Source organism: Artemia sp. Qi Xiang Cuo, chromosome 10 (assembly GCF_049724085.1).
Source record: "Artemia sp. Qi Xiang Cuo chromosome 10, ASM4972408v1, whole genome shotgun sequence".
In the NCBI taxonomy this organism is placed as follows: domain Eukaryota; kingdom Metazoa; phylum Arthropoda; class Branchiopoda; order Anostraca; family Artemiidae; genus Artemia; species Artemia sp. Qi Xiang Cuo.
Window position 1 is genome coordinate 33,102,284 of NC_142803.1, and position 22,685 is coordinate 33,124,968.

The 22,685-nt window shown below is 33.7% G+C and overlaps 1 protein-coding gene across 1 annotated transcript in view; it reads right to left on the minus strand.

Moving 5' to 3' along the window:
- Window positions 1-2,459: 2,459 nt before the first annotated feature.
- Window positions 2,460-22,685, minus strand: part of galene (potassium two pore domain channel subfamily K member galene) — a 40,497-nt gene continuing 20,271 nt past the window's right edge. Inside the window, exon 7 of the mRNA XM_089096195.1 lies at window positions 2,460-4,388. Coding sequence (XP_088952321.1) covers window positions 3,742-4,388 — 647 coding nt within the window. The 3' untranslated portion in view covers window positions 2,460-3,741. The remainder of the gene's footprint in view (window positions 4,389-22,685) is intronic.

Consider the following 22,685-nt stretch of genomic DNA (forward strand, 5'->3'; position numbering starts at 1 on the left):
GGGCTTGGGAAGAGGGTCACTTGCCTTCCAATCTCTTTTTGCTCTTAAAAAAGGCACTAGAACTTTCAATCTTGAATCGAATTGTCTCCATTAAAAGTTTCAATGATATTTTTAGCTTTGTGTAGAGGGGCGCTGCCTATGACATTGCTTATATGTCCTTTTGAAAATCTACATACATAGTTTTCTCATTTAATTGAAACTCCCTCTAAACGTTCCCTAAAAGATTCAACTTAATAACCTTAGCGTCATAGTTGCAGTAAATGTAGAGGTAGTATTAATAGTATATGCAGTGCCATTTGGTGATTTGAACATCATTCTCATCAAATCCTGGATGTTTCAACTTAGTTGAATTAGCCATTGCTATGACATTGCTGATATGCCCTTTTGATAACCTGTATATTTATATACTTTTGTGATTTTGATCTTAATGCTTTTATCTTAATGCTTTTGGTCAATTACTCACCTCCCTCATCATTTCTTGAAAGTTCCATCTAGTATAAGCAGTCATTCCTGAGTTAGACCCTTTTGTTAGCCCGTATGCACATAACGTGTTTTGGTTTAGTTCACTCACTTCAACCTTCTCTGAAAGGCTCACCTGAATGCTCTTTCTCTTTTTGGAAAGTAAAGTCAAACACGCATACCTTTCTCAATAATATATATTATATGTAAATACTGAACGAATTGCCTAACTGACAGTCCTTATTCTGGAGACTGCGAGGGGGGCTGACGTCCCCAAAGGCATAATTACAGGATCCTTCAACAATGCTGAAGAAAATAGGAATCAACTCTTTCCCTGAGGGCTGTGGGGGGTTGTTATCCCCATGTCTTCTTTGTAGTCATTAAGTTGCGTTACTTTAAGTTAGCTAATAAAACTAGTGAAACGAGTAATTTAAAAGGTGATTAAAATTAAAAAGTAATTAAAAAGTAATTAAAAAGTAATTAAAAGTAATTAGATTAAATAGTATTTATTTCACAACTAACTAACAAAATGAACTATTATGTCAATGATCGATGTATTTAACTTAGACTAGCAATAGCTAATTAGTTACTTTTAGATCCTAAGCCAAAAATAATGTAGCAAAGGAAGGAGAATACGAAGAACATTAGATTTTAATTGTTGTACTTACGTACAACAAATTCATATTTAACATTGCAGTGTGCTAGTCTGGCTGGCTGGAGTAAACCTGGTACCTGACAAGCTGAATTTGAATGCTAGTTCTTCTTGTGAATGCTAGAAGTTACGCGGTTATAAAGTCATGGGTCAATTACTTTGGTTTTAATAGGCTTGTAAAGTTGAATGTCCAAGCAAGTACTACTCAGTTACATTGAATGTGTTGGATTTAGACCAAATTGGTTGTCCAAAATAAAACAGATCCCCAGCAAAGAACACACTTTGATTCAAAAATATATTGCCACCCATGTGAAAGTTTTATTTTCCTCGTTTTTTGAAAGAAGATGTGTTTTTTTAAGTTGTATCTTACCACTGCAAAAAAAAAAGTTTCCTAAAAAAATGCTGCAAAAAAAGTTTGCACAAAAACCACACACTCTGCCTTACACTTTTTACACTAAATAGACTTCCGAATTCCATTTCGTTGACAAATCTTTGAGTCGGACGATCGAAAGCTCAACGCACTCCTTTCCCAGCTCAATTCGCACGAGGTTATTTCGAAATTCATGACCTTTACACCCCCCCCCCCCCTCTATTCACCTTTGCTCACTTTTTCTGTGATTGAAAAATCATTGCTGTGATTTTTCCTAAGATGGGTCAATTGAAAAGTTAGTAGCGGAAATGGGTATCTGGCGAATATACCGACATGTTCGTATTCTTGGATAGCGGTAAAAATACTATGTAAGAAAGAAAAAAACCTAGATTTGACTCAGGTGGAATGAGAGGAAATAAGGAATCCTCCAATGAGTGGAATAGGGTAAAAATGTAAAAAAAAAATACATTTTCTGACTATTGCTTCAAATTTCCTAGGGAGAGGCTGTCTCAACGATCGATCTTTGCGTAGAGATATTTCCCTGTGTGATTAGTAATTTTCTTTTTTTCAGCCCAACTACTATAGTTTTGGTTGTTAAACATCACAAACCGAAAGAATATTCTTTATAGTAAGATGAGATATTTTCAAAATATTCTTATCGAATATTGAAAGCGAAAATATCAATGTGTCGGTATATCGGTAAATCTAGACATCAGCCAACACTAGTATTTGGAGAAAATGGGTAGTCAACCAACTCCTGAAAAGCAATTTGCTCGGAGATGATTAGGAACACATGATTTCCACACATGATGATTTTCAACTAGAGTCAATAATCATATTCAATAATCATATTAAATGATATACTGATTTTAACTTAAACAAAATTTTCAATTTATTAAGAAGAGGAAGTAGGACTTTATTAGACCAACGAAGAGATTTTTCACGAGACCTTTTTACCGAAAACAGAAACACTTCTGAACTAAAGCCCATTTTTCATCTTTAAAAAAAATACAAGAAGCTAAACAATAATTGTTTAATATTTATCCTGATTTAATAGCTTCGATAGCTGTTGCATGAACTGCATCTCCTGTCTGCTACTAGATTACCATGTAGAAAACTTATCGACAGGGATTTTTATCAAGAAATTTTATCCATTGACCGATTACAAAAAAATATTAACTGAAAAATAAATGAAACACGATATAGAAATTGGCGAGCTGCTTGCACATTTTGCTCGATGCCAAAAACAAAGGCTTCATAAGGTGTTTGAGGCAGGCAAAAACAGCTTCAGGTTTGATTCTTTTTTTACCATTGATTGCCACCATTACATTCAGCTGTTTACCTGCTGGCAAATTGCTATACTTTTTCTATGTTACCTAATATCTTATCATATTATAAAAAATGATCTACGAATAGATCTGGCGCTCACCAACAGTGTCGTTACTAGCCAAAATTTTATGGGGGGGGGAACTAGAGATTTTACCGACTGGCTGGTCATTTTTACCGACTGTTTTTTTGTCAATAATTAGCATAATGTCCGTTTCAAATAAAATATGTAAAATCACTGCGCAAGTCGGTAAAACCGCGGCATTTACCAACCGAGATTTAGATTTCAGTATATATCATGTCACTATTTTAATGCTGTTTATTTGACCAAATGGAAAATTGTGGCACCATCCGTAAAATCATGGCAGGAGTCTGTAAAACTGCTGGATTTACCAACCAAGTTCAAAATTTCTGTAGATGACATGTCAGTATTTTCATGGTCTTTATTGAACGGAACAAATAATTTTACCGACTTACTTTTTTTTTACCGAGTGACCAAAAACATTGATGAGGGGGCGTCCCCTTCCACCCCCATACGTGACGGCCCTACTCACCCACCAAATTTGGTCTTCTGAGCACCTCCTATAGACTTTTTAAGACGTTCATTCGTTATATTAAGCAATTAAATTAACATCAGAACATCTACCACTATTTTTCCATCTATTATGATAACACCATCTAAATTGTAATTACTTTAATGATAAAAATTTTGGTTCAGTTTGCGCTCGACCTACATTAAAATTTCTACTTTCCAAAATGTTCTCACCGGGCAGAAAGAGAGAAACATTAGATGATCATTAGAAACAAAAACATTAGAAACATTAGAAACCATATTTCCATATTCTGAAATTTTTCCATATAGAAATTTTTCCATATAGAAATTTCCATATGGAAATATTTCCATATTTCCATATAGAAATTACCATATTCTATTTTAATCATCATCTTCCTCATCATCATCTTTAATTATACCAAGTCTTTTAGCCATAGACTTTACTGAATTGATTACCTCTTCCTGAACAAGGTTAAAGCTCATGGCCAACAAGGCAATTCCAAAAAGGAGGTATAACGAGCAAAGGGCTATACTGACTTCTACATTTTCTTTTACTTTTTGAGCAGGAACAAAATCACCAAAACCAATCGTTGTCAGGGTTACAAAACAAAAGTATGCTGAATCTAAAAAGTTCCATTGTTCCCAACCAGAAAAAAGCGTAGCTCCGCCAAATATATAGCCTACTACAAGTAGGATACTTAGCCAAATTGGCACCGGCTTAGCGACATGAGTTTCACTATCATCATACGAGTAATCATCGTAATAATCATCCTCAAAATAATAATCATCCTCTGGCAGGCGAGCAAGTCTGTCACTTCTATCACTATCATTTCGACTACTTCTATGAATTCCAGGCTTTGGAACTTTATAAGGGAGTTCTGTTGTAGTCTTATTATCAGTTGTAGTGGGTTGAACTTTAATATGGTCAATCATATCATCTCTTGAACTAAGACCATTCTTATCAAGTGCGTATTTGTTGAAATAGCCAGTTAATCGTGTTTCGTCAAGAGCGACTGGAGATCGGGGCCCTATAAATATGAAACTTTATTACTGATACACCTGAATTCAAAACGATGGCGATAAATGGTATTGGTCGTACATAATGGTGTTCAATTTGCCTAGATCTTTTCATACTATATGCATTTTACCTTATTGTAAAATAGTATATTCTATTCTGTTTAAGATAAAATATGAAGATAGTTGTATACGGTTTAAATGCTACGGGGGGAGGGGGTAGCATATTTTTGTTAGATGAGACTGAATACAAAAATTGGGCTCATAGGCTTGGGAATTCACATGTTTTTGAGGTCTTTTTGAGCCAATCTTATGTCAGGAATTCCTCTCTCTGTGAGAAAATATGAATGAAAAACTCTGAGTTTTGGATTTTATTAACTAATCTAGACAAGCCCCATTAATGCCCTCTTTCAATCTTAGGTTTTTTGTTGCTTCTTGCCATTTTTTGATCTGTTTGAAACAAAAAGCATTTCAAACACTAGTAAACGACCTATCATAATCTTAGACCAGGACTTCTTAAACTTTCTTCATTCAGGACCACATTTATGATTGCGAATTTCATAGTGACCCCATATAAATATAAAAGAAAGACAAATAAATATTTTTTGATGACTTATTTATTAGCTAACAATAGTAGAGATGCTCGTCTGGATTCTATGGGGCCCCCGTACCAAACAGGTTTTTCTGGTAGGTATTCTATTCTACAGGGCATTACACCTTTGCCAAGAGATTTACGCAATTTACGGACAAGTTTTTCTGACGTAGATTTCTAGTTCAAGATATAAACGTTTTTTTTTGGTTAAATCAATGTTCATTCATCTGTAAGTTGATTAGTACGGTTTTTTTTTAAAACTTGACTAATAGGTTTTTAAACCTATTACTACGAACGCTACATGCATTCCATTTTTGGAACTAGAAGCGAGATTGTTTGATGCTATCAGACTGGTTTCGTTTCATGGGTTCATTAATAGAAGGACTAATGTTTTTGAAAAGGGTAATTACTTCTTTAGTTTACGAGATTTGCGAATTTTTTGCGAAAAGGTATTTGCGTAAAGGTATTGCGATGGTTAAGAATGCCTCACGGATAATTAAAGAATGGGATGCTTGCATCAACAATACAAAGAATATGCTCAGATACTTAATAGATTTGACGCCTACAAGAGACATTGGTAGAAGGTATTCAATAGCTTAATTTAAAAGTAACGATAGAATGACATTGTGACTTGACCTAGCTTTACCTCGCCGATTTGGTCTGTATAATACACAAGTGATGATTTGCACAGTGTTGTCAATTTTAAATAGTTTAGAAATAAAAAAAATTAACAAGAAATGTCTGAAAAGTGTTTTGAGGGAGTTGAGTTGCACGAGGGTTCAGTTACATGCGGATTCAGTTACACGGGGATTAGTTAAATGGGGTCGAGTAGCACGGAGGTTCAGTTGTACAGGGTTTCGGTTATACAGGGGTTCAGTTACATGGCGGGTTCAGTTGTACGGGGTTTCGGTTATACAGGGGTTCAGTTACATGGGGGGTTCAGTTATTTTTTCTCATTTTGTGTGTTTTCGCAAGAAAATAACTGGTCTTTTAGAAAACTTAGCCATAGCTACCTGAAACTCGGCATAAATATCTTCATTTTTAATCTAATTGCATAGCTACTAAAGGAACATTGAACATTTTTTCTGATTTTGTGTGACCACCCGACACCCCAAAGACTCCTGAGCCTCCATTATAATACTTTTTAAGGCTTGATTATATCTTTTCAGAACAAATTATTATTTTAGGGAATTATTTCGGTGAAACAGTTAGAGACATTTGAACGGTGTTGTGAGGTCCCTTACCAGAACCCCAAAGGGCTCCGATCCCCCCACTCCAACCCCGAAGGAAGCCCCCGGACAGCAAAGGTTCTCTGGACCCCCTAAGGACCCCCGGCGCCCCGATGCCTCCTGAGTCCCCCATTATAATACTTTTTAAGGCTTTATTATATCTTTTCAGAACAAATTATTATTTTAGGGAATTATTTCGGTGAAACAGTTAGAGACATTTTAAGAGGGTTGTGAGGAAGTCCCTTACCACAACCCCAAAGGGCTCCGATCCCCCCACCCCAACCCCGAAGGAAGCCCCCGGACAGCAAAGGTTCTCTGGACCCCCAAAGGACCCCCGGCGCCCCGAAGCCTCCTGAGTCCCCCATTATAATACTTTTTAAGGCTTTATTATATCTTTTCAGAACAAATTATTATTTTAAGGAATTATTTCGGTGAAACTCTGCGGTCGTTATAATACACAAGTTCCATTTGAACGGTGTTGTGAGGTCCCTTACCACAACCCCAAAGGGCTCCGATCCCCCCACCCCAACCTCGAAGGAAGCCCCCGGACAGCAAAGGTTCTCTGGACCCCCAAAGGACCCCCGGCGCCCCGATGCCTCCTGAGTCCCCCATTATAATACTTTTTAAGGCGTTATTATATCTTTTCAGAACAAATTATTATTTTAGGGAATTATTTTGGTGAAACAGTTAGAGACATTTTAAGAGATGATTTTAGAAGAGGACTTGAGGGTGAAACTCTGTGTTCGTTATAATACACAAGTTCCATTTGAACAGTTTTGTGAGGTCCCCTTACCGCAACCCCAAAGGGCTCCGATCCCCCACCCCAACCCCCAAGGAACCCCCGGTCCTCAAAGGTTCTCTAGGCTCCCAAAGGGGCCCCCGGTGCCCCAAAGACTCCCGAGCCTCCATTATAAAACTTTTTAAGGCGTTATTATATCTTTTCAGAACAAATTATTATTTTAGGGAATTATTTCGGTGAAACAGGCCCTCAAAGGTGTTTGTTGTCTGAAACCTATAGTTTGAGATGAATAGTTTGCTATTTCAAGCTTTTCTGAGCTAAGGTCTCTTAGTATTTCATAGGTGTGTGTTGTCTGAAACTTATGATTTGAGGTATGCAATTTGCTATTTCCTACTTTTCATAACCAGATTTCTTAGTCGTTCGTAGGTATGTGGTGTCTGAAACCAATGATTTGGGATGTGTGGGTTGCTATTTTTTGACTTTTCTGAGCTGGATTTCTTAGCCTTTCGTAGGTGTGTGTTGACTGAAACCTATGATTTGGGAATGAGTGGTTTGCTATTTTTGACTTGTCTGAGTTAGATTTCTTAGCATTTCATAGGTGTGTGCTTTCAGAAAATTATGATTTGGGAGGTGTAGTTTGCTTTTTGGACTTTTCAGAGCTAAGATTCTTAGTCCCTCATAGGTGTTTGTTGTCTGAAACTTCTAGTTTGGGATGAGTAGTTGGATATTTCAGACTTTTCTGAGCTAAGGTTTCTTAGTATTTCGTAGGTGAAGCTTCCACGTCAGTTTTAAGTTCACCAAGACATAAAAAATTTAAAGTTCAGTTCTAATTTTTCCATAGAAGATAGGAAAAGTTATACTATTATTGTGATTATTTTCTATGAAGATAGAAAGTTTCAATTTAATTCTAAATTTTCTTAAATTCAGTTCCGACTTTTCTCAAAGAGATGAGAAAATTTAAAGTTCAATTCAAAATTATGTCAACGAAGTGAAGGAAAGTTCAAGTCCCCTACCGAATTTTACCAAAGAACACAATTTAATTGTAATTTATCCAGAGAAAATAAAAATCTTCCACTTAAGTTCTTTATTTCACAAAGACATAAAGAAATTTAAAGTTCAATTCTAAATTTTTCAGTGGAAGATAGAAAAAGTAATACCATACTTGTGAATATTTTCACGGAAGATAAAAAGTTCTAGTTCAATTTTAAATTTTCTCAATGAAGTGAAGAAAAGTTCAAGTTCCTAACTGAATTTTACCAAAGAACACAATTCAATTCTAATTTATCCAGAGAAAATAAAAATCTTCCACTTAAGTTCTTTATTTCACAAAGACATAAAGAAATATAAAGTTCATTTCTAAACTTTTCGGTGGAAGATAGAAAAAGTAATACCATAGTTGTGAATATTTTCCCGGAAGATAAAAAGTTCTAGTTAAATTTAAAATTTTCTCAATGAAGTGAAGAAAAATTCAAGTTCTCTTCTGAGTTCTACCAAAGAACACAATTCAATTCTAATTTCACGAGAGAAAATAAAAATCTTCCACTTCATTTCTTTATTTCACAAAGACATAAAGAAATTCAAAGTTCAATTCTAAATTTTTCGGTGGAAGATAGAAAAAGTAATACCATACTTGTGAATATTTTCACGGAAAATAAAAAAGTTCTAGATCGATTTAAAATTTTCTCAATGAAGTGAAGAAAAGTTCAAGTTCTCTACTGAATTTTACCAAAGAACATAATTCAATTCTAATTTTTCCAGAGAAAACAAAAATCTTCCACTTAAGATCTTTATTTTACAAAGACATAAAGAAATTTAGAGTTCAATTCTAAATTTTTTGATGGAAGATAGGAAAAGTAATACCATACTTGTGAATATTTTCGCGGAAGATAAAAAGTTCTAGTTCAATTTAAAATTTTCTCAACGAAGTGAAGAAGAATTCAAGTTCTCTTCTGAATTTTACCAAAGAACACAATTCAATTCTAATTTCACTAGAGAAAATAAAAATCTTCCACTCAAGTTCTTTATTTCACAAAGACATAAAGAAATTTAAAGTTCAATTCTAAATTTTTCGGTGGAAGATAGAAAAAGTAATACCATACCTGTGAATATTTTCTCGAAGAGATGAAAAATTTAAAATACTATTCCAAATTTTTCACAGAAGATAAAAAAGTTCAAGTTCTCTTCGGAATTTTACCAAAGAACACACTTCAAGTCTAATTTCTCCAGAGAAAATAAAAATCTTCCACTTAAGTTCTTTATTTCACAAGGACATAAAGAAATTTAAAGTTCAATTCTAAATTTTTCGGTGGTAGATAGAAAAAGTAATACTATACTTTTGAATGTTTTCCTGGACGATAAAAAGTTCTAGTTCAATTTACAATTTTCTCAACGAAGTGAAGAAAAGTTCAATTTCTTTTCTGAATTTTACTAAAGAAAATTCTTTCTTGAATTCGCGTCCTGGATAAATAAAAAAGACATTTCATTCAAGAAATTATGACAAATTCTAAGTAAGTAACAAACTGTTTCTTGAATCCTCCTCTTGAATGCACAATACAGTTATTTCATTTAAGAAATTATGAAGAAATTGCAAGCAAGTAACAAACTCTTTCTTGAATACACCTCGTGGATACACAATGCAGAAATTTCATTTAAGAAATTATCAAAAATTGTAAGTAAGTAGCAAATTCTTTCTCGAATTCGCCTCCTGGATCTATAAAAAAGACATTTCATTGAAGAAATTATGACAAAATTCTAAGTTAGTAACAAACTCTTTCTTGAAGTTACCTCATGGATACATAATGCAGAAATTTTATTTAAGAAATTATGAAAAAATTGTGAGCAAGTAACAAACTCTTTCCTGAAGTCACCTCGTGGATACAGAATGCAGAAATTTCATTAAAGAAATTATAAAAAATTTGTAAGTAAGTAGCAAATTCTTTCTTGAATTCACCTGCTGGATAAACAAAAAGACATTCCATTCAAGAAATTATAACAAAATTCCAAGTAAGTAACAAACTCATTATTGTTTTCACGACTTAGATACACGATGTAGAAATTTAAATCAAGAAATTATGAAAAAATTCTCAGTAAGTAACAATTTCTTTCTTGAAGTCAACTCCTGGATACACAATACAGAAATTTCATTCAATAAATTATCAAAAAATTATCATAAATTGTATGTAAGTAGCAAATTCTTTCTTGAATTCGCCTCTTGGATAAACAAAAAAGTCATTTCATTCAAGAAATTATGAAAAAATTCTAAATGAGTAACAAATCATTTCTCTAAGTTATATCATGGATACAAAACGCTTCATTGTTTTCATGATTTAGATACACGATGTAGAAATTTAATTCAAGAAATTATAAAAAAAAGGGAATTAAGTAACAAACTCTTTCTTGACATCTCTTAGATAAAAAAAAAAAACATTTCATTCAAGAAATTATGACAAAATTCAAAGTAAGTAAAAAAATCATTCTTGAATTCGCCGTTTACATGCACAATACAGAAATTTCATTCTATGGGACCTCTACACATAATTAAACACGTTTTGAAACTACATGCTATTTGCTTGCCTTTCCTTGGCACCTTTCCAAACGAGTGGGGATTCCCCACTGGTTCCTACACATTGCAAAAAAGTGATGTCTCTGTGTCATCTCTGTATCGTCTCTGTGATGACACACACACATAGAGACGAGACACGTACAGACACGATACACAAACAGAGTCATAGTGAGAGAGATATCCAAAAGTTGGGTTGATCTAGGTTCACTTAGAGTGGCGTGCCACTCTAAGTGAACCGAGATCAACCCAACTTTTTGGATATCTCTCTCACTATGACGCTGCATGTGTTTCGTGTCTGTGCGTGTCTCGTCTCTATGTGTGTGTCATCACAGAGTCGTCACAGAGACGACACAGAGACGTCACTTTTTGCAATGTGTAGGAACCAGTGGGGGATCCCCGCTCGTTTTGGAAAGGTGCCAAGGAAAGGCAAGCAAATAGCATGTAGTTTCAAAACGTGTTTAATCACTTGTAGAGGTCCCATAGAATGAAATTTCTGTATTGTGAATGTAAACGACGAATTCAAGAATGAGTTTTTTACTTACTTAGAATTTTGTCATAGTTTCTTGAATGAAATGTCTTCTTTTTGTATCCAAGAGATGTCAAGAAAGAGTTTGTTACTTACTTTTCTTTTTTTATAATTCCTTGAATTCGATTTCTACATCGTGTATCTAAGTCGTGAAAACAATAAAGCGTTGTGTATCCATGAGGTAATTTCAAGAAAGGGTTTGTTACTTATTTATAGTTTTGTCATAATTTCTTGAATGAAATGACTTTAATTCAAGAAAGAATTTGCTACTTACTTACAATTTATGATAATTTTTTCATAATTTATTGAATGAAATTTCCGTATTGTGTATCCAAGAGTTGACTTCAAGACAGAAATTATTACCTACTGATAATTTTTTCATAATTTCTTGAATTAAATTTATACATCGTGTATCTAAGTCGTGAAAACAATAATGAGTTTGTTACTTACTTGGAATTTTTTTGATAATTTCTTGAATGAAATGTGTTTTTGTTTATCCAGCAGGTGAATTCAAGAAAGAATTTGCTACTTACTTACAATTTTTTCATAATTTCTTTAATGAAATTTCTGCATTTTGTATCCACGAGGTGACTTCAGGAAAGAGTTTGTTACTTGCTTACAATTTTTTCATAATTTCTTAAATGAAATTTCAGCCTTATGTATCCATGAGGTAACTTCAAGAAAGAGTTTGTTACTTACTTAGAATTTTGTCATAATTTCTTGAATGAAATGTCTTTTTTAGTTCTCAAGGAGGTTAAGTAGAGAATTAATTTGATACTTACATTACATTTTTTATAATTTTTTTAACAAAATTTCCGCAGTTTGTATCAACTAGATGTATTCAAGAAGGGTATGTCACTAGCTTACAATTTTTTCGTAATTTCCTAAATGAAATATCTGTATTGTGAATTCAGGAGGAGGATTCAAGAAACAGTTTATTACTTACTTAGAATTTGTCATAATTTCTTGAATGAAATGTCTTTTTATTTATCCAGGAGGTAAGTTCAAGAAAGAATTTGCTTTAGTAAAATTCAGTAGAGAAACTGAACTTTTCTTCACTTTGTTGAGTAAATTGTAAATTGAACTAGAACTTTTTATCTTCCGCGAAAACATTCAAATCTATGGTATTACTTTTTCTATCTTTTACAGAAAAATTTAGAATTAAACTTTAAATTTCTTTATGTCTTTGTGAAATAAAGAACTTAAGTGGAAGATTTTTATTTTCTCTGGAGAAATTAGAATTGAATTGTGTTCCTTGGTAAAATTCCGAAGAGAACTTGAACTTTTTATCTTCTGTGAAAAATTTGGAATAGTATTTAAAATTTTTCATCTCTTCGAGAAAATGTTCACAGGTATGGTATTACTTTTTCTATCTTCCACCGAAAAATTTAGAATTGAACTTTAAATTTCTTTATGTCTTTGTGAAATAAAGAACTTAAGTGGAAGATTTTTATTTTCTCTGGTGAAATTAGAATTGAATTGTGTTCTTTGGTAAAATTCAGAAGAGAACTTGAATTCTTCTTCACTTCGTTGAGAAAATTTTGAATTGAACTAGAACTTTTTATCTTCCGGGAAAATATTCAGAAGTATGGTATTACTTTTCCTATCTTCCATCGAAAAATTTAGAATTGAACTCTAAATTTCTTTATGTCTTTGTAAAATAAAGAGCTTAAGTGGAAGATTTTTGTTGTCTCTGGAGAAATTAGAATTGAATTGTGTTCTTTGGTAAAATTCAGTAGAGAACTTGAACTTTTCTTCACTTCATTGATAAAATTTTAGATTGAACTAGAACTTTTTTATCTTCCGTGAAAATATTCACAAGTATGGTATTAATTTTTCTATCTTCCACTAAAAAATTTAGAATTGAACTTTGAATTTCTTTATGTTTTTGTGAAATAAAGAAATGAACTGGAAGATTTTTATTTTCTCTGGTGAAATTAGAATTGAATTGTGTTCTTTGGTAAAATTCAGTAGAGAACTTGAATTATTCTTCACTTGGTTGATAAAATTTTAAATTGAACTAGAAATTTTTATCTTCCGTGAAAATATTAACAAGTATGGTATTACTTTTTCTATCTTCCACTGAAAAATTTAGAAATGAATTTTAAATTTCTTTATGTCTTTGTGAAATAAAGAACTTAAGTGGAAGATTTTTATTTTCTCTGGATAAATTAGAATTGAATTGTGTTCTTTGGTAAAATTCAGTAGGGAACTTGAACTTTTCTTCACTTCATTGAGAAAATTTAAAATTGAACTAGAACTTTTTATCTTCCGTGAAAGTATTCACAAGTATGGTATTACTTTTTCTATCTTCCACTGAAAAATTTAGAATTGAACTTTAAATTTCTTTATGTCTTTGTGAAATAAAGAACTTAAGTGGAAGATTTTTATTTTCTCTGGATAAATTAGAATTGAATTGTGTTCTTTGGTAAAATTCGGTAGGGAACTTGAACTTTCCTTGACTTCGTTGAGAAAATTTTGAATTGAACTTTAAATTTTCTCATCTCTTTGAGAAAAGTTGGAACTGAATTTAAGAAAATTTAGAATTAAAGTGAAACTTTCTATCTTCATAGAAAATAATCACAAACATAGTATAACTTTTCTTATCTTCTGTGGAAAAATTAGAACTGAACTTCAAATTTTTTATGTCTTGGTGAACTTAAAACTGACGTGGAAGCTTCACCTACGAAATACTAGTAAACCTTAGCTCAGAAAAGCCTGAAATATCCAACTACTCATCCCAAACTAGAAGTTTCAGACAACAAACACCTATGAGGGACTAAGAATCCTAGCTCTGAAAAGTCCAAAAAGTAAACTACACCTCCCAAACCATAATTTTCTGAAAGCACACACCTATGAAATGCTAAGAAATCCAACTCAGAAAAGTCAAAAATAGCAAACCACTCATTCCCAAATCATAGGTTTCAGTCAACACACACCTACGAAAGGCTAAGAAATCCAGCTCAGAAAAATAAAAAAATAGCAACCCACACATCCCAAATCATAGGTTTCAGACACCACATACCTACGAAAGACTAAGAAATCTGGTTATGAAAAGTCGGAAATAGCAAATTACATACCTCAAATCATAAGTTTCAGACAACAGACACCTATGAAATACTAAGAAACCTTAGCTCAGAAAAGCTTGAAATAGCAAACGATTCATCCCAAACTATAGGTTTCAGACAACAAACACCTATGAGGGCCTGTTTCACCGAAATAATTCCCTAAAATAATAATTTGTTCTAAAAAAGATATAATAAAGCCTTAACAGGTATTATAATGGAGGCTCGGGAGTCTTTGGGGCGACGGGGGCCCTTTTGGGAGCGTAGAGAACCTTTGAGAACCGGGGGTTCCTTCGGGGGTTGGGTGGGGTATCGGAGCCCTTTGGGGTTGCAGTAAGGGGACCTCACAACACTGTTCAAATGGACCTTGTGTATTATAACGACCACAGAGTTTCACCCTCAAGTCCTCTTCTAAAATCATCTCTTAAAATGTCTCTAACTGTTTCACCGAAATAATTCCCTAAAATAATAATTTGTTCTGAAAAGATATAATAAAGCCTTAAAAAGTATTATAATGGGGGACTCAGGAGGCATCGGGGCGCCGAGGGTCCTTTGGGGGTCCAGAGAACATTTGCTGTCCGGGGGCTTCCTTCGAGGTTGGGGTGGGGGGATCGGAGCCCTTTGGGGTTGTGGTAAGGGACCTCACAACACCGTTCAAATGGAACTTGTGTATTATAACGACCACAGAGTTTCACCGAAATAATTCCCTAAAATAATAATTTGTTCTGAAAAGATATAATAAAGCCTTAAAAAGTATTATAATGGGGCTCGGAGCTCAGGTCCAGAGCCTGCTGTAGGGGCTCCTTCGGTGGTGGATCGACCCTGGGGTTGTGGGACCTCAACCTCTTAAAATGTCTCTAACTGTTTCACCGAAATAATTCCTAAAATAATAATTTGTTCTGAAAAGATATAATAAAGCCTTAAAAGTATTATAATGGGGACTCAGGAGGCATCGGGGCGCGGGGTCCTTTGGGGTCCAGAGAACCTTTGCTGTCCGGGGCTTCCTTCGGGGTTGGGGTGGGGGATCGGAGCCCTTTGGGGTTGTGGTAAGGGACCTCACAACACCGTTCAAATGGAACTTGTGTATTATAACGACCACAGAGTTTCGTCCTCAAGTCCTTTTCTAAAATCATCTCTTAAAATATCTCTAACTGTTTCACCGGAATAATTCCCTAAAATAATAATTTGTTCTGAAAAGATATAATAAAGCCTTAAAAAGTATTATAATGGGGGTCTCAGGAGGCATCGGGGCGCCGGGGGTCCTTTGGGGGTCCAGAGAACCTTTGCTGTCCGGGGGCTTCCTTCGGGGTTAGGGTGGGGGGATTGGAGCCCTTTGGGGTTCTGGTAATGGACCTCACAACACCGTTCAAATGTCTCTAACTGTTTCACCGAAATAATTCCCTAAAATAATAATTTGTTCTGAAAAGATATAATCAAGCCTTAAAAAGTATTATAATGGAGGCTCAGGAGTCTTTGGGGTGCCGGGTGGTCACACAAAATCAGAAAAAATGTTCAATGTTCCTTTAGTAGCTATGCAATTAGATTAAAAATGAAGATATTTAAGCAGAGTTTCAGGTAGCTATGGCTAAGTTTGCTAAAAGACCAGTTATTTTCTTGCGAAAACACACAAAATCAGAAAAAATAACTGAACCCCCCAGGTAACTGAACCCCGGTATAACCGACACCCCGTACAACTGAACCCCCCATGTAACAGAACCCCTGTATAACCGAAACCCTGTACAACAGAACCTCCGTGCTACTCGACCCCATTTAACTAATCCCCGTGTAACTGAATCCGTATGTAACTGAACCCTCGTGCAACTCAACTCCCTCAAAACACTTTTCAGACATTTCTTGTTAATTTTTTTTATTTCTAAACTATTTAAAATTGACAACACTGTGCAAATCATCACTTGTGTATTATACAGACCACATCGGTGAGGTAAAGCTAGGTCAAGTCACAATGTCATTCTATCGTTACTTTTCAATTAAGCTATTGAATACCTTCTACCAATGTCTCTTGTAGGCGTCAAATCTATTAAGTATCTGAGCATATTCTTTGTATTGTTGATGCAAGCATCCCATTCTTTAATTCCCCGTGAGGCATTCTTAACCATCGCAATACCTTTACGCAAATACCTTTTCGCAAAAAATTCGCAAATCTCGTAAACTTAAGAAGTAATTACCCTTTTAAAAAACATTAGTCCTTCTATTAATGAACCCGTGAAACGAAACCAGTCTGTTAGCATAACACAATCTCGCTCCTAGTTCCAAAAATGGAATGCATGTAGCGTTCTTAGTAATAGGTTTAAAAACCTATTATCCAAGTTTAAAAAAAAAAAAACTACTAATCAATTTAAAGATGAATGACCACGGATTTAACCTAAAAAAAAACTTGTATATCAGGAATTAGAAATCTGCGTCAGAAAAACTTGTCCTTAAATTGTGTAAATATCTTGGCAAAGGTGTAATGCCCTGTAGAATAGAATACCTACCAGAAAAACCTGTTTGGTACGGGGGCCCCATAGAATCCAGACGAGCATCTCTACTTACAATATACACATACAGATGAAAATATATAGTTTTAGAATTCGTTTAGAAACATACAACTATCTAAATTGAAAACTGCACTAAAAGTTGCAAAATTGTATTTGTTATAGTTACAAAAATTATATTCTTTATTTATCATCAAAATTGCAGTCTTTGCAATAACATAAATAAAAGGGAATTCTGACGGTCTTGTTCTCTGTAATATATTCGAACCACAGTTTATATAATTATCCAGTAAGCTTATCGCAGATCATTTCTGGTCTTCGTTCTCGGTGCGAACAAAAAGCTCCTCCCACTTCTTCGTGCAGTTATGGATCAGTGTTTCCGATTGTTTCACGTTCTATCAATGAGAAATGGTTACAAAGTGCATTATTCGTAATAGCGGGTTTCCACTTGTTTCCGATTGTTTCGCGTCTGACTTGTCTACCCGTGAAAAGATCTGATGCCGCTTATGTTTCTACGTTCTCTGGAGCACTCGCCCCCCCGTCCGGGTTTTTATAATGGGTGAGATAGGGAATGATCATACTGGATAATTATATAAACTGTGATTCGAATGCAGTCGTTGAGTGGTAAGTGTTCAATTAAAATGAAAGAAAAGAAATTTGATGAGATAGATAGGCATGTTTTTTAACGCATCATAAATTAAATCTTGGTGGATAATTTGACACTGCTGGTCGTAAGACCTCTTCAAAAATTTTTAATGAATAACGATATCGCTGAGAAAGTAACTTCACATAAATATGTTGTTGAGTGGAAGAAGAACATTTAACGCCATATCAACGATTGTGGAAAATTTCATTCTAGTTTTTTTTTCAAGGATTCGGTCAAGGGCTTTTTTGGGAATCGTGATTTTAAGCTTCAGTCACAGGAAAGCTCGGCAAATTCCCATGTACTTTAATTGGCAGATCAATCTCACTTAAGCCAATCCCAAAAGGCTTTTGAATCCAAGCGGAACAGTGTTTCTAGCGTTTTTAAGTGATCTACAATAAATTTTGCCAAAAAAAGTTTTACAATGCTTTTTCTCGATTATAAAAATGTTGACACTGGAGTACATTTCGAACGCTTTTTTTCTACCCTACTTTTCCAAACGTTAATCTTTTTAATAAAACTTTCAATTTTGTCATCCGAATTAAATATATTGCAATTTGTTAATGTCGCAAAGATATCTGACAAATAACACAGCTTAGATAGCCATAAGTTATTTTGAAAAAAAAACAGCAAGTTCACATTTTCTTTCAATGACGAAATCGAAATGACGAAATCGAAATGACAAAATCGAAAATATTCCATTTCGTCATTTAATAACGATACTCTTCTTAAATTTTGAACTCTTAACAACCATCTTAACTTATGCATGTAATGATTAAGTTGTGTAGCCGGAATCCGTATCCTTAGAGATTTGGAAAAAAGCGGCTGTTAAGGGCAAGGCTCTTAAGAAAATTTATAATCTTAACTGCATTCTGAAGCCCATAGTTCAATTCTGGTGCTAATTTTTTCGCTACAAGGGCCTCTCGGTGGATAAAGCAGTGAGTAAAAGTTATACGGTTATAATGAACAGCTTGAAAAACTGATTTAAAACAAATATTTCTGCCTCTCATTGCTCGTGCACCCTCTGTGCATGTTCCTCAGCAATTTTTCCATTGTAAACTTTCAGTTTTTAAGAAAATTATCGACTTTACAATAAATGTCTTTCCGTGTAGTATGGTCTTTCATAGGACGACAAAATAATTCTTCCTCCGCAATTTCTTTGTAAACGTACCTGACGAATACTAGAACCTGAGCCAATTTAATAATATTAGTTGTTTCGTCGAATAGAACTAAAAATTTGGGATTTCTTTAATTCTTGTAATAAGTTGTACTAATTGGTCCTTGTTATTATCAGAAATTCTATCCGAGACAGTGTCGTTCAACAAAGGAATTTTTCGAGTATTATTGCCATAATTACTTCCATGTAGCATTTTTACCATTGTAAAATATTTGACATTAAAATCTTTCGTGACCTCAAAATTTTCCTATGTGACCCTATTTGGGGTCGCAACCCATAGTTTAAGAAGGCCTGTCTTAGACTCATTGTCGGAAAAATTTAATCGGTATGGTTCGGTCAATTTTCGGCCATTAGCAATATTTCTTCTCCTATAGTGTCTACGTAGGTTGCATTATCTTATGCTTCCGTTTATCTTCATCTGCTTCTGAGCTGCTATTGTGAAAGTCACTTTTTGATTTTATTTCCTTCCAGTGTAGATGTCGTGTGGCACAAAACTAAGAAGCTTCGATTTTCAATATTCTACTGGAAGACATTCTATTGGAAGTAAAACTTTTCCCACAAATAGTTTCTTTTAAAGATTAGAAAAAAAACGTAAGAACTACAACACTGTGTCGAGTAATCTAAAATGCTGATAAAATTTTTCTTTGAAATTTGTATCAGTATTTATTTTCAGCACTATAATGAGGAAAAAAAATTCTGTAAAAACACATACATTTTCAGTAATTAATAAAAAAAAAGAACTTTTCGAAAAAGAAGTTTTTCAAAGAAAAGTAAAGGTCATATTAAACTCAAGATCAGAAGAAATAGAAACCTACGATTATTCAAAGTAAAAAAACACTAGAAATTATTATTAAAGAATAAATGAAACCCAAAACGAACAGAAATTGAACAAACACACATACAATAGGTACTAACATAAATGAATGAATAAATTTTGAAACGAGAAAAACTTAAATTGAATATATCAATTGAAACGAACAAAATCACAAATCCCTACAAACAAGAGTTGTGGTATTGTCTCCTTCTCTCACTGTAAAGACTAAAAACTAATGCTTCATTGGCGCATTACTAAAATTATATGTGTCTTGAACAGTCTTGGAAAGTACAAATAAAATCAAACTGGATATTTCATATATATATATATATAACGATATTAATTATTGAAACATCACCAGTTCAAGATTTTATTTCACTGTAATTTTTATTTTCACTTTCAATGCTGTATTAACTGGAAAAAAAAAATTTGTAATATAATTTGTTTTTAGTGAAGTGCCATTGACACAGTGCCAGTGCTTTAGACTTTAACAGTTAGGGAAGGGAGCAGTATCCAAACTTTTGTTTGTAATGAAACTATATTTCTCTTGAACGGTCTTGTAAAGAACTAATAAAATTAAACCGAATATTTTGCTAAATATAAAATTGCTGCAAGCTCATAAGTTCAAAATTTAAGTTTACTGTAATTTTTATGTTTATTTTCAATGCAGCAATAAGTGCAAAAAAATATTTGTAATATAATTCGTTTTCAGTAAAGCACCAATGACACAGCAGGCTTTAGACTTCTACAGTGAGAGAAGAGAAACTCTTGTTTGTAGCAATTTTTGTTCGCTTTAAGCTTGATTTGAATATTCAGCTTAAGTTTTAATCGTTTAAAGATTTATTTATTCATTTATATTAGTATCTGTTGTATCTTTCTTTGCTATGATTGTTTATTTAATGTGTTCTCGTTTAGGGTTTCATTTATTCTTTAAAAGTAATTTCTGGTCGTTTTGAGTTCGATTTATTATAGGGATTTATTACTGCTGGTTTTGAGTTTAATATGATCTTTCCTTTTCTTTTAAAACTTCTTTTTTGAAAAATTATCGAACAGAAATTAATTTATGTTCTTTTTGTTTGCCAAAGATTCGAGTTTTCAAACACTCCTCATTTCAACGTCAATCTCATTTCATCGGTCTTGTTCTTCACTTTTGTTTTTGACACGTTCTGATTATATATATATATATATATATATATATATATATATATATATATATATATATATATATATATATATATATATATATATATATATATATATATATATATATATATATATATATATATATATATATATATATATATATATATATTATATTTCAACGTGAATCTCATTTCATCGGTCTTGTTCTTCACTTTTGTTTTTGACAAGTTCTGATTCTCGGTGTTGCATGTCTTCTAACCGAATTCTTCTTTTTTCTTCATTTTGGGTTCTCATTATTTTATGCAGTTTTCCAATGCCCTTTGCCTTAGCTGCTCCGATTGGTTTGGGTTGTTCAGGCTGTTCATTTTAAGCAATGGAGAATTTACATTTTTCGAGTCGTCACCTGTATCTTGTCATATTTGATGGTTCGAAAATTTATTCTTGTTCAACCGAATTACGGTTTTTGATAACTGTAAATTTCGATCGTCCTATAGGCATTATTTGTTTTGTCTTGTAGCTGTGAAACAGGTAGTATTTTATGCTCACTAAGAAACTAATAAAATGTTCAAATATATATATATATATATATTTATTTATTTATATAAATATATATATAACCACGGCTCGGGAGTGGTTTTATCGTTTTTAGTATATATGACGCATGAAAATTTACACAAGAAACATGGTTAAGTATATATATATATATATATATATATATATATATATATATATATATATATATATATATATATATATATATATATATATATATATATATATATATATATATATATATATATATATATATATATATATATATATATATATATATATATATATATATATATATGTGTGTGTGTGTGTGTGTGTGTGTGTGTGTGTGTGTGTGTGTGTGTGTGTGTGTGTGTGTGTGTGTGTGTGTGTGTGTGTGTGTGTGTGTGTGTGTGTGTGTGTGTGTATATATATATATATATATATATATGTGTGTGTGTGTGTGTGTGTGTGTGTGTGTGTGTGTGTGTGTGTGTGTGTGTGTGTGTGTGTGTGTGTGTGTGTGTGTGTATATATATATATGTATATATATATATATATATATATATATATATATATATATATATATATATATATATATATATATATATATAATAAGTTTTTATTTTATTTTGAAATTTTGAAAAATAAGTTTTTTTTTGGGGGGGGGGGACGGCGTTCGGACCATGGGGAGGACTAGGGGTCAGCTCCATGATTTTTGGAATAAAATATCGTTGATATTTTTTTTTGAGGGGGGAGGCAGACCATGGAGGGAAGGCCAGGTGTTAGATCCTTTGATTTTTGGATTAAATATCGTTATTAATGTATTGTTTTTGTAGATTTTTTTTTTTGGGGGGGGGGGGTTTAGGACACGGAGGGAGGGCCAGGGGTCATCTCCCATATTTTTGAAATACAAAATCGATAATAATTTTTTGGGTGGGGGGGGGGGCACGGTTTGGGCCAAAGAGGAAGGACCAGGATCAGCTCCCATGTCTTTTAGAATATTTTATCTTTAATATTTTTTTTGAGGGCGGGTATTTGGGCCATGGAAAGAGGGCAAGGGATCAGCTCCTATGATTTTTAGAATAAAATACCATTAATAAGTTGTTTGTTTTTGTTTTTTTTTTTTTGGGGGGGGGGAGGTCATACTATTATCCCACGATTTTTGGAATAAAGAATCATTAATTCTTTTTTTTTGGGGGGGGGGGGGTTAGGCCATTGAGGGAGGGTCAAGGGTCAGCTCCCATATTTTTGGAATAAAACATCATTAACAATTTTTTCGGGGGGAGGGGGTTGGCCATGGAAAGCGGACTAGGGGTTAGCTCCCATGTTTTATCATTGATGAGTTTTTTTTCGGGGGGAGGGGATCGGTCCATGAAGGACTAGGCGTCAGCTCCCATTAGTTTTGGAATAAAACATTGGCGTTATTGTTTTTTTTTTTTGGGGGGGGGGAGGGGGAGGGGGTCTGGTCATAGAGGACCAGGGGTGAGTTCCTATAATTTTTTGAATAAAATATTGTCAATAAGTTTGTTTTTTTTTTGGGGGGGGGGGGGGTCGGGTCACAGAAGGAGGGCCAGGGGTCAGCTCCCATTGTTTTTGGAATAAATATTGCTGTTAATTTTTTTGTGGAGGTAGGTTGGTACACGGAGGGAGAGTCATGGGTCAACTCCCGTTATTTGTGGAATAAAATATCGATAATAATTATTAGGAGGGGTGGAGGGTCGGGCCATGCAGGGAGGACCAGGGGTTAGCTCCCAGGATTTATCCTTGATATTTTTTTCGAGGAGGGGGAAGG